General features: G+C 59.8%; 3 protein-coding genes across 3 annotated transcripts; all 3 read left to right on the forward strand.

The window, feature by feature from the left end:
- Nucleotides 1-956: 956 nt before the first annotated feature.
- On the forward strand, nucleotides 957-3425 carry LINJ_26_2620 (conserved hypothetical protein; the record flags this gene model as incomplete). Its single annotated transcript, XM_001470554.1, has 1 exon — nucleotides 957-3425. The coding sequence occupies one exon, from the start codon at nucleotides 957-959 to the stop codon at nucleotides 3423-3425; it is 2469 nt and encodes an 822-aa protein (XP_001470591.1).
- Nucleotides 3426-6761: 3336 nt separating this feature from the next.
- On the forward strand, nucleotides 6762-8867 carry LINJ_26_2630 (conserved hypothetical protein; the record flags this gene model as incomplete). The annotated part of the gene is made up of 1 exon (XM_001470555.1): nucleotides 6762-8867. The coding sequence occupies one exon, from the start codon at nucleotides 6762-6764 to the stop codon at nucleotides 8865-8867; it is 2106 nt and encodes a 701-aa protein (XP_001470592.1).
- A 969-nt stretch (nucleotides 8868-9836) lies between these two features.
- LINJ_26_2640 (conserved hypothetical protein) lies at nucleotides 9837-11201 on the forward strand (the record flags this gene model as incomplete). Its single annotated transcript, XM_001470556.1, has 1 exon — nucleotides 9837-11201. The coding sequence occupies one exon, from the start codon at nucleotides 9837-9839 to the stop codon at nucleotides 11199-11201; it is 1365 nt and encodes a 454-aa protein (XP_001470593.1).
- Nucleotides 11202-12235: the final 1034 nt, after the last annotated feature.

The following is a 12235-nucleotide window of genomic DNA, read 5'->3' on the forward strand; positions in this document are numbered from 1 at the left end:
TCCTTGCTTCACCAGGCGGCGCTGTTTTTGTCCGCGTTCGGTTGGACGCTCAGCGCGGACGACTCGCCTTTACGCATCTTTCTTTACGCATCGGTGCTGCCTTCCTGTCCCCGACGTCCCCGCCTTGCCGGACCTTGGTGTTCTAGTTTTGCCCGCGCCCCGCATACTCTTGCGCCCTGTTGCTCACCTCTTACCATTTCCCGCGCTCTCTCGGCCCTCGGCAACGCCTCCCCATCCTCCATTTCTCTCAACCAACCGACATATATACCCACGCGAACGTGCCCTGTGGCTCCCCAATCTCCAGCTGCTCACGCATTCATCAGCTATCATCATCTGCATCATAGACCGGCTCATTTTCAAATCTTCCTTTCGTTTCTCGCGCGCTCACGGCTTTGATTTTTACTGCATATCTGCTTGCGCACATCGGCAGCTGCAGCACGTTTTTCAAACAGCAAAGCCCCCTTAGTTTCCGCTTATTAAGACGTGGTGGTTGCCTCGGCGCCGAGTTTCTCCTGCCGCCGCCGCCGCTACTGCCTTCTTCCGTGCATCAGCATCGCTTTCATTTTTTCCCTCTCATTTCGTTTCACCGCGTGTCCGCTGCTCTCGGTGTGTCTCGCCTCATCGCTCGTCTTCGACTGTTCGCCTGTATACCCCTGCTGCTGCTTTCCGCGTTCCCGCCTCGGCCCAGTTCTTCCGTGTTCGTGTGTGCGTGTGTGTATGCGCGCTTGTGCTAAAAGCTACCCCTTTCGCCATCTCTGTTCTCCTCTGCTCCCGGCCTCCGTCGTCACTACTTGTTCTCCCTCTTTCCTCTCCTAGGGGGCAACTGCGGTTCCATTTCCAGCGAGTACTCGAGCCCGCACTTAGCACACCCACGGGCATACCCGCACCTACAACGCTGATTTATTGATCTGCAGCGCCAGCATCTCGAGCACCGAGACGAGGTCGACAACGAAAACATGATGCCGTACAGCCAATGCCTGTCGACGGTGCTCTTCCTGAGCACGCTGAACTTCACGAATGTGTCGATCCCAAGCTTTAACGAGAGCCTCTTGGGAGTCAATGCCTTCAATCTCACGTGCTTCGATGTTTATATGCGCGGCTTCGGCACCAGCTGGATGCCCACCAGGTCGTACGCTGCCATCACTGACGGTGGCAACATCCGCTGCCGCACAAATTTGACGGCGTTCGCCTACTCGGGTGTTGTGTGGGCCGATGTGGTGGTGAACCCAGGTGAGGTGCGACTCGCGCGCACGATCGAGAAACCCGACTCGCCTGATATGTGCATCACGAACGCGTCCTCTATCACGGATTGTCACGTGAACATCTCGGTGGTGGATCTCCACGCCGATCCTCCAAGCAGCCTGATTGATCTCATCCTGGCACAGGCGAAGACGTACGTGAATAATCATGCCAGCGATTACGTGTGCAAGGTGATGGTGCCTCGGGGAGAGTCCATCATCATGAATAACACATACCCCTATACCCCCGAACGGAAAGACGATGGCCGCAAGATTGTTCCAGTCAGTGAATCACCGCTGATACGTGCGCTGATGTCCATCGCAAATCGAGTGCGTATTGGCAGCATCCGGTTCTTTGTGGGATCTCAACCGCAGCGCATCAGTATTCTGATTTCTCACGTTGGTGGCGCACATGCTGGATTCACTGGCGATCTGGTGCCTACTCCTCTGGGTGAGTCTGCGGTCGATTGGGCCCAAGGGCTGGTGGACGCATACATTCAGGGTGTCGTGCCTCAACCATTGCCTGTGTATGGGTTGCCGGGAGAGATCAAGGGCCTCGTGGCGGGGCTGAACACTTCACAGACTGTTTTTGCAACGCTCGATGTAGATGTGAGCATCGCGGCTTCCAGTGCAAACTGGGTCACCATCTACCTCCAACCCGGCGTGACCATTGAAAACCTGAGAATCCAGGCGAACAGTGACGGACTCGGCAATCTGTTGACACATCTAGCTGCCCCCGAGGTTGAGAAACTCATCAATGCAAAAATCGCCACCGTCCTAGCCGCGTTGGCGGGGTCTGCGGGCAGTGGTCCACACGACAATCGCACCGCTAACGGTACACTGACGTTCTCCTTTGGAGAAAATACAGTTGTGCGCGACTCACCGCTCCGGCTCCCTTTGATCCTTATCAGCTGTGTCGGAGGGGTTTTTGGTGTGCTGCTTGTGGCTCGAAATGTGCGGCGACACCGAGAGCAGCCTGTTCTGAACAGCGTCACAGGCGCGCCATTGTCCACGTTTCGCATCGTGGCAGAGGACGTATTCCTGATTGTCAGCGTTGTTGCCTGCCTGCTGCTATTTTCCGCAAGCAACACGATGACAGGGGCCACGGTCGTTCTTGGCGACGAACTGCGCACGTACGCCTTCTCCCTGTCAAATACCGTCACGGACCTGTGGCAGGCGGGACTCTTTCCGCTGTCCGTGTGCGTGCTTGTATTCAGTGGCATTTACCCCTACGTGAAGCTGCTTAGCATACTCTTCTTTACTGTGTGGGCTCACCGTCCCTCCAGCCGCGCTCTCAAGCTGATCGACTGTATCGGTAAGCTCTCCCTTATCGACACCTTCGCGCTCATGGTGATGGTGTCAGGACTCGAGATCCCCTCTATCGCGGATGTGCGGGTTCATCGGTCGTTCTACATATTTATGTATGCTACGATTGTGTCGATTGCGCTGGGCAACTACGCCACGCTGCTGTGGCGAGCAGGGACGACCCTGCGGCGTGACGATGCTCCAGTGGAGGACACTGGCGCCCACTCCACCCTTGGTAGCGCTCAAGGGGAGCCCGTGACAGCCTCCCCGGTAGAGCAACAAGGGTCAGCTCCATCGATGACCGGCAACAGCTTGCCCCGAGGCGGCGCCTCTGTGCAACTTCAATCGGGAGAGCATCGCACTTCTTGCTGGAGACGATTTGCCGGTCCCGCCCTTTGCATTCCGTTGGTGTTTATGATCGCGTGCAGCATCCCTGCCTGGATTTTACCAACGTTTCGGTACACGGTCGGAGGCTTCGCTCGGCTTCTGACGCCGCCAAGCAAATCACTTACCCTGTGGCGCCTGAGCAGTCTGGGCGGCCGAGATGACGCGCTCGACATTTTGGCGGTTGCTGTCTTCACGATCCTCATCGCGCCGTGCCTCTACGTGGCGCTCTACCCCAGATGCGCTTTCCTGGCCTCGTGGTGCGCCGCAGATGTGCTCGTGATCGCCTGCGTGGTTGGTCTCCTGCAGCTGCAGCAGTTTGTTCGGTTTGTGCTGGGGGACAGCAGGGATATCCTCTACACAGCGCACGCCTCTCTGCTGTGGCCCATGTACCTTCTGGCAGTTGCTGCGGTGCTGGTGTGGGTTTACATCGCCCGCGACATTCTCCACTATGTCTTTGTGCGCAAGGAGTTGATTGCGATGCCACCTAGTGCGTAGACAAGACCTCCTCCTCCGTCCCTCCCGAGACGAGGAGGCTGAGCGAGAGGAAGGGGGAGGGGCTAGACAGTGAGTGCCTCTCCACAGAGATTTGCGCATGTGGACGAGGTGCTTCACTGTTTGTTCATGTGCGAGAGTTTTCGAGGTGCTGCGAGCGCACAGCACTGCCTCCCGATTCTTTCGCTTCGTTGCTGTTGTCGCTCAGGCACTTTTCTTTAATGCTTATTACGGGCGAGCAACCCCTATGTTCGTCGGCGAGGGTGTGTCTCGGTGTCACCACCGACTGAGGGACGTCGACAGCCTGATGAGTGGCTCTTCCCCGGCTTCTTTTTCTTCTTTCTCATGCTTTTCGCGTCCGCACCGGATAAAGGGTCGAGACAAGAGGCGGCACACTCCTCAGTGCGCGGTGGTATCTCAGGGTCCAGTACCACCACCCTAGGTGCTGAGGCCAAACAGCCCCCCCTCCCCTCCCCCCGACTCTCTAAGCCTGCCGAACCACCTCTGGTGATGACAGGGTCACGTACCAGTGTCATGGGGCAGTCAGAGCGATGTATCACTGCTGATGCCAGCGGTCCGGCCCTGGGTGGCGCTGTGTCGGAGCGACCTGCGACCGTGAGCAGGCGCTTGCACCATCCATGTGATGGGCGAAGTGTCAGAGTGACTCGAAGGTACCTCACCGCCGGCCCTCACGCTGCCCACTCGCGTGGGGAGTGTCCGGGTCACCGCGAGGGGGATGGACCAGGTGGCGACTGGCACAATGGGAGCGGCTGTGAGGCGAGCTGCGAGGCAGAGACCGCGCTCAGGTGACTGAGTCGGCTCATTGCTGTCACGCGGTCCTCTGCAGCTTCGCGCCACGCGCTGGGGCCTGTGACAGGCCGGGCAGCGTGAGCTCACGCCGTATTAGGGGGATGAACGCGTTAAAAAAAAACGTAATCTTTTCTTTTGTACGGGTGCGCATGCGTATGCATTTCCTGCCTCCCTCGTCTGCTGTGGATTTCTGGCGCTGCCCGTCTCTCTCTTACTCGGAAAGAGGGCAACTGGGAAATGCGCGGGGCAGGGGAGGAGGTTTTGCTTCATGGCTCTGTGAGCTGCGCATACGACCGCGTGCTTGACTCGGCTTAAATGGCACAGCTGCATTAGTGCACACACAGATAGGCAAGTCTACGGTCCTGTGCTTGTCATGAGCTGCATCTTTTTAGCTTCGCAGTCTTCCCCGCTCTCCCCCTCCCTCTGTCCCCCTCCTTCCTTTCTTGCCCACCCCCACGTCGTCTTCCCTTCCCTGCCTTTTGCAGTCGAGAGGGGAGAAAAGGAGGGATTATGACGGCTGTGGAGAGGGAGGGTGGTGGTGGTGGTGGTGGGGGTGTGGCTGCTGCCCCATGGTGGAACTCGATGTCGATTCCGCTGCTCATCCGACCTCTTCTTCAGACTTGCGCACAGACACGACGGTGCTTGTAGAAGACAGGGGCTATACCGCCGAAAGGGCCCTAGCTCCGGACAGCCACCCAAAAACACATGCATGCGCATGTCCAACGCATCCTCTCGCTGTTCCACAATTGGCACCTCATGAACGCGTTTGAGCTAGAAACGCAAAAAAAACGAATTTCTATGGGCAGGTAACTGCCATCACCGATAGATGAACTCCGCAGCGCGCGCGTGGTTGAGTGTGCGACGCAATGAGCAGCACAAGCTCCATGATGGCACCGCTGCACAGGTGGAGCGTCTGCACGTTCTCATTGGAGGCGCCTCGCGGCTCGCTGTAGTGAGTGGTGGCTCTGCTTTGTCTTTGCGGTGTCAACTGGCGACTGCAGCTGCTCCCGTTCGCGTTGCGGGTGCCAATATGATGGCCGCGCAGTTGGCGAATGCTCAGTCTGCGCTCCGTGACGAAGAGCGCACAAGCCGTAGCCTACTCCTACAGGAGGAAGCTGATGCCCGCATCACGATTCTTTGTTCTGTGCTTCACTGCGTTCTTCGCACACAATACGCAGGCGAGAACGATGGTGATGCGTGCAATGCGGTAGATGATCACAGCTCCCTCTCTAGCATGGCCCCTACGCTGCACGCACCGACACCGTTCGCCAGCAGGGACGTGCGCCGCTGATGAGGGAGGGGGGAGGGGCTGTATTTTTTTTTTGTGTGCTTACGTTCCTTCAGTACCGCCTCCACACATATACGCATGGACGATTGTCTGCAGCCCTGTGTGCTGCCGTCTGCACACATCATATCAGCGGATACCTCGCCCCCTGCCCACTGCTCTACGCGTAAGACATGACGCACGTACCGCAAAGAAGAACGAAGGCGACGCCCACCACTGACGGAGCACCTCGGAGAGAAGAAAGCATGAGTGGCGCACTGCGGCGAGGGTGTATGGGCGTCCCTCGGTGCTTCCGCTCGAGGAAAGACGGGAAAGAGAGGTCGTTGCGTTCGCGCTGCCACGAAAGTCAGGTATGGTACCTCCACCAAAGCTCCTCTACTCAGCAGTGTTTTTTCTCTGACCTGCCGCAAACGCATGCGCCTGCTCGGCGCACGTGGCCGCGCCCCTCCTCTCCGCTTTCTGCTGCCACAAACCTCCCTTTTCCCAATATTCCCCTCTCTCTCTGTGCGCGCGTGCGCGTGTGTGTCGACACCACAGCTGCAGCCGTCCCGAGCTGTGCATTTCGTGAGGTGAACTACGTCTTTTCGCACGTACTCCCCCTTAACCATTTGGCATCACGGGTTGTTGTGGCTGCCGTTTGCTCGCGTTGCCGTGTTGCTTCTCCACCACCGAAATTTTCTCGTGCGCCGTACGCCAACCATCGCTCTCTGCACCTACGCGCCCACGCACCCCCGTGCCCCCCGCGAGGCCCTCCGAAAAGCGTGCAGACGCCACCCCATCGCTTCACAGCGCCTGCGGGCTGCGAAGAGGAACCAGGAGTGTAACCTTACTCGCAGTGTGGCGCCTGTGCAGAACCGCGCGTGCGGAGTTGCGAAATGAGCGGCTCGGACGATGATGTAGTCATTATTGACTCATCCTCGCCGTCCACCTCCGCCTCGCCCGGGAGTCTTGGCATCCGTGGGGGCCTGCCGGGGCTAAACGAGAGCAATGACGACTCCCATGTCGCGGTGGCGCATAATACATCGAGGGCAGCGGCTCTTCCGTCATCTTCCGCTGGTGTCACTGAGGTCGGTGTGCCGCGACAGGCCACCACCGTGGTCGATGCGGTGTGTCATGACTTGGGGGCGAGGATCAACGCTCTTCCTCCGCTGCGTGCACAGGCAGACACCCAGACAGACCCAGGCGGCGGCGCCGGAGCCGCTGCTTTCGATGGTGCCGCCTCATTGCACCGTCGCCTTCTCGACATGGAGGCAGCGCTCGGCATCCGTGCACCTGCACCGGCTAGTGCGCCTGTGTCTAGAGCGCGGAGCGCAATGAGGGAGATCGTCAACTCCTGGCGTGAGGCAGCCGGCATGTGGAAGCGCCTTCGGGCGGACGACAAGACGGGAGACGATGCAGAGATGGACGCCATCAAACGCGTGAAGCGAGAAGGCGGTGGCGAGGCGGAGGTATGGCAGCGTCTTCGCGATCCCCCACCGGCTCGTCCAAGTGACATCCCGGCGTGGGCGGTTGGACTCGAAGCCGTTTTAGAGCGCTGTCGAGGGCTTCTGGAGTCGCCCAACTTTGCTGTTGCCGCGCGGCAACAGGAGCGAAGTCGATCCCTCCGTGCTGCTCTCACTGTGCCCTCTGCAACGGAGGCTTTGTCGGCGTCTGCACCGGCGCAGCCGGCTGCCAGCGCTGCGGTCGCGGCGACTCCAGTGGCGACTCTTGACTCCAATGCAGCTCTACTGCGCGAGGCGGAGCTCATTTGTTCTCGCGAGCGCACAGAGACCCTGCTCCCCCTGTACGCTGAGCTGCACGCTCTGCGCCGCATGCGGGCCGAGCGAGAGCAGCAGGCTGCACGCAAGGTAGAGGAGCAGCTAGAGTGGGAGCAGCTGCGTCTGGCGGACATGCTCGCCGAGTGCGACTCCCAGCTGGAGATGCTGGACAGCAACTTCTTGGACTCGTGTAAGGCTCGACTGGCTCCGCTGGAGATGCTGCAACAGCGCATCGATGCGCTGCACAGATTTCGCCGCCAGCTTGAGACCCACGCCGCAGTGATGTTGCCGTTGCCTTTGAAGGGCGTAGCAGCGGCGTTGACGAATGCGATGACTGCCCCGGAGTTGGCCACTCACGCACCACGGCCGATGGGTCTCGCTGGCGATGCCCTGTCGCAGCGCATGAGCGAGGAGTGCGTTACGTGGAGGAAGCGGGTGGAGGGGCTGCAGGCACGACTTGATGCGCAAAGGAAACGCAACGCTGACCTGCAGGCGTGCTATATGCAAGCCAACCTGCAGCTGCAAACCTCCCTGGATAGGGACAACTACGTCAGCAAAGAGGTCGTGCATGCTTTGAAGGTGCAGCACCGGGCGGACATGGAGGCGCTTGTGGAGAAGCTGGGGTGGACTCTCATCAACAATACTTTCGACGTGCTCAGTCTGCGGCACCCAGTCTCAGGAGCTACGCTGCACGTCAACCACGCGTACTCGACGATAAACGGACAGGCATGTGAAGACGTTGTCAAGGCGCTGGCAGCTTATATTCTGAAGCACAGCGACGATACCGCCTCCACGGTGGCACCTGCGGCAGCGCTTTCAGTCAATGTGTCCGAAGCTGTGAAAGGAGGCACCATCAGTGAAGGGCATGCCAGCAGCACTTCCGTGCATCCCACAGCTCTCCCTGCTCAAGCCTCCTATCTACAGAGTGGTGCTGCGTCGATAGACGGAGCGATGCGTCAGGAGGCGAGCCAGGCTGTGGTGGAGTCAGTGCCGGCTGTGACCGAAGATGCGGTTGATCAAGCTGAATCTGCTTCGCCAAGCCCTTCTGCGCGCAATGAACGAGTTTCTGCGCTGTCATCCCCGGGATCGTCTGCGCCGTCTGAGGCTGAAGTGACCGCAGCGGAAGAACCTCCGATGCGTGTAGGCTCCGCCTCTATGGACGAGGAGGTCGCAGAGGTTTCGCCGCACTCGCCGATATCTTCCGGGGCTGCAGCGGAGTCGACGGGGGAGGGCACCTACGGGGCAAACGGTGCGCAAGAGGCGCGTGGCGGTGCTGCTGCCTCGTCTGATGGCGCTGGTGAGAGAGACAATGACGAAGATGACGTCGCGGCTTTCGTGGAGGAGGGCGACAGTGCGGACGGCGATGAGGAGGACGGTGATGGAGGCGTGAGTGACGCCGAGGAGGAGGATCTTGCGGGCTACAGCAACCTGCACACAGAGGAGGGTAGTGGCAACACCTCCACTCTGAACGTGTCCGGCAACCTTCCCTCCTCTGGGTCAAAGGGCAGCGATGCACGAGTGACACCAGTGCAGCCTGCCCTGTACGAGTCGTTCTTCTCATCCAATCAATTGTGGGAGAGTGAAGATGAGTAAGCGCCACCTTTGGCTGTGACTGTGTACGTGTTTTTGTGCGTGGTTGCCGCTGGGTAGCGTCTTGGAAACCGCAAGGACAGCCGCGACAGAGGTTCGTCAAGACAAACGTAGTGAGCTCGCGCTCTTTCTCTCTGTCTCCTGAGGCCGTGTTGAGACGCAAGCCACAGCAAGTTTCATGTGTGAGGCGCATAGATACAGAGGGCACGCACAGCGGTGTTGCTGTGGCGCCCGGCTAGATATGCAGAAGGCGCGAACCTGCCTCTGACTCATAGTGACACAGCTGAGCCTGACAGGCAGGGCCAAACCTTGCCCACTCCCAATCGACCTCCACAATGGCAGGTCCTTTCGTACATGCTGCACGGTGAGGGGTGTTCATCATCGATCCTGGTTCCGTGTGCTGATGTCCCGCGGTTGTGCCTGCTGTGTCACCTCTACGCCTAGGGCTTGCGCTTCAGGTGCATATTTCCTCTCGCAGAAGGGGGCCCTCGTGTATTCCCGCACGCACTCTGTGCGTGTGCGCGGGTGTGGCAGTGGGCAAGGACCGCTGCCCCTTCTTGTTTCACACGGGCCCCCTTTCACGTCATGTCTTTCACACAAACTGCAATGCGTTCGGCTCAGCCCCGTCTTCCTTCCTTCCCATTTTGCCTGCCTTACGGCCCCTCTCGGCGCGCCGCTCTGGCTTTTGCGCTGCTCGTTTCCTTCACCCGCCGCTCGGCCCACATGCACGCACAACCACCGATTCCGAACATCGGAATCCGAGTGGCGACCGGGTTGGCAATAATGGGTAGGCGTGCGCGCACGATTGTATCTCGACAATACGAACCCGCCACTGCGCCTTCCCCTCTCCCTCAGGGACTTCTTACTTTCCCTCGTGCTCGGTCACACCTCAGAACGCGGCGGCCAAACACCGAATCGCGCGCGCCCGCCATTCGTCGCGCAAGGGTCTCTATCGATCTCTGTGCTCGCGCCATGCGCGTCGTCGTCGTGGGGGCCGGTCTTTCCGGTCTCTCACTGGCCGCTTTTTTGCGGCGGCTTAATGTCGACTGCGTCGTACTCGAGCAGGCGCCGTTTCTGCAGGCCAACTACATTGCCCCGTACACACTCTTCGCCAACGCGCTGAGTTGTTTTAAGGCGTTTGGCATGGAGCGCATCTTCACAAGCAGCGGCATGCAACCGGAGGCGTGCTTCGGCATTCAAAACCACAAGGGTAAGTGGTTGCTCAAGATCGCGAACAGGAATCTCCACCTACCAGCGCTGGGCGCCGAGGATGTTATTCCTCTCAGCACCGCACCCCCGGCGAACAGCGAGTCGATCGTCTCGCAGCGGCTGTCAGAGGCCAGGAAGCAAGAGATGGGATACGTGCCACTTCGGTGCACCCTACCTGCCTCCTATCTGCGCGAGGCTCTACGGCGATACATACCGGAAATCAAGTTTTCTGCCCGAGTCATCGACCTGCTGCCGCATGACGGTGTCAAAGGCGGCGTGCATGCGGTGCTCGAAGATGGAAGTACCGAATGGGGCGACGTTGTGGTTGGCGCGGACGGCATGCACAGTACGGTTCGGCGCCTCTTGTATCCTAGCGAGCACGTTGGAACTAGTAGCCGCTCACTTGGGATGATGCAGGTTGACGGGTTTGTGCACTGCCCCCATTGCCCACCGCATCTTGTGCAGCCCGTTGAGTGCTGGGGAACAGGCCGTACACTGCAGACAGTCCCCCTCCACCGCTTCGGCGAAAACACTCTCGCCTTTTCGGCAACGCTGCACTCTCCGCCACAGGAGCTGGTGGACCTCCGGCACGGTATGGATGCCATGGAGGTGCTGCAGGTATTTCAGCGCTTGCTCGGTCGCGAATACGCCGGCTTCGGTGACAGGGTCGCGACACTGCTGTCTCAGGCGAAGTTGGCAGTGCCGACGGAGGTGCTGGAGGTGCCTGTCATGCCCAGATGGTACAACCGCCGAGCGGTGCTCATGGGCGAGGCCGCGCACGGGTCACTGCCTTCCTTTCTCAGCCAAGATGCCTCGTTGTGCGTGGAAGATGCCGCTCTCCTGGCTGTTGCATTGCTAGATGTTCCACTGCAGCGCGACAGCGGTTTCGAGTACGCATTCCGCCAGTACGAGACGGTGCGGCGCGATCGGGTAGAGCGGTACATACGTCAATCCCGACGCGCTCGCAAGCTGACGGCGATGACGAACGCGGCGCTGCGCAACACGCTGCTGCGACTCACATCGCCCATCGCTGTGGATCTGGCGCAGCGCTGGCTCTCGAGCTGGACCTACAGCTCCCAGCAGCTAGCGGTGGATCCGAAGATTAAGATGGAGACGTCGTTTCGCTGAGGAGACTGTGGGCGGGAGGCGCTTGATCACGGTGGGGACGGCGGCGAGGCAACGCTCTTCTACGTGCTTGTGCCACGGCAGTGTGCTGCGTGTCGGCATGCACGTGCGTTTGTGTGGTGGCACGCTCTGTGACGTCTGCACGATGATGCCCTTTACTGTTTCGTCTTCCCGCGCGCTTCACGCACGTCTTTCCCTCGCCTTGCGCTTTCTACCTTCGCATGCCTACGTGCGTAGGGCAGACGCTTGATGCGCTGGCGGAGCTGGAGAGGCGCGGAGAGACCGTGGTGGCGAGGCTGATACGAAGACGCACAACCAGATGCTTGTGATATGCGCCACAGTGTAAGGCGACCGTTGCGGTGGCGAGGGAGCGAAGGAGGGGGAGAGGCACATGTGGCGTACGACGTGGCGCCGCCGCAGCTCATCAGTCCCGTGTGCCGCGACTTTTGGTCGCATCGCTTCTCCTTCACGGAGGAAGAGTCCACACAGTGAATGCGCCGCTCGCACGACATCGTGATTCCGCGGCCGGGCAATTCAGCCTCCACTGCCGCGTTTTGGCGACCCGCGAGGGACGTGCCATGCTGAGCTTGCTATCGCGTACCTTGTGCAGGCTCCCTACAACAACGCATTCCAGCATCGCCATGCGCCCCTACTCTCCCCATACCCTGTGCCTGTCTTTTTCTTGTATTCTTTGTGTGCTGTGCCGCTGACCCCCTCAAGGGAGCCACGCCCGTCCAGCTTTGAACACTCAACCGTGTGTCTGTGGGCGCGCCGGCTGCGCTCGTGTTTGACGTTCGCCAGCGCTCGTTTCTCGTGCACTCTACCACCCCCTGCGTGCCAGGCAGGCGTGCAGTCGGCGAAGAGAGGCCGCCTCTCAGTGTGGACGCGAAGGCGCAACGCACACACGCACGCGAAGAGCCCACGGGGCTCCACGCGCCCGCCTCACACTTCTTCACTCAGGACGCAGCCGCGTGCTTGGGCGCATTGTTCATTTTAGCAGATACGCTTACGTCGCTCTGTAGGGTCATCTCGATCTT

This window comes from Leishmania infantum, chromosome 26 (assembly GCF_000002875.2).
Source record: "Leishmania infantum JPCM5 genome chromosome 26".
Taxonomy (NCBI): Eukaryota; Euglenozoa; class Kinetoplastea; order Trypanosomatida; family Trypanosomatidae; genus Leishmania; species Leishmania infantum.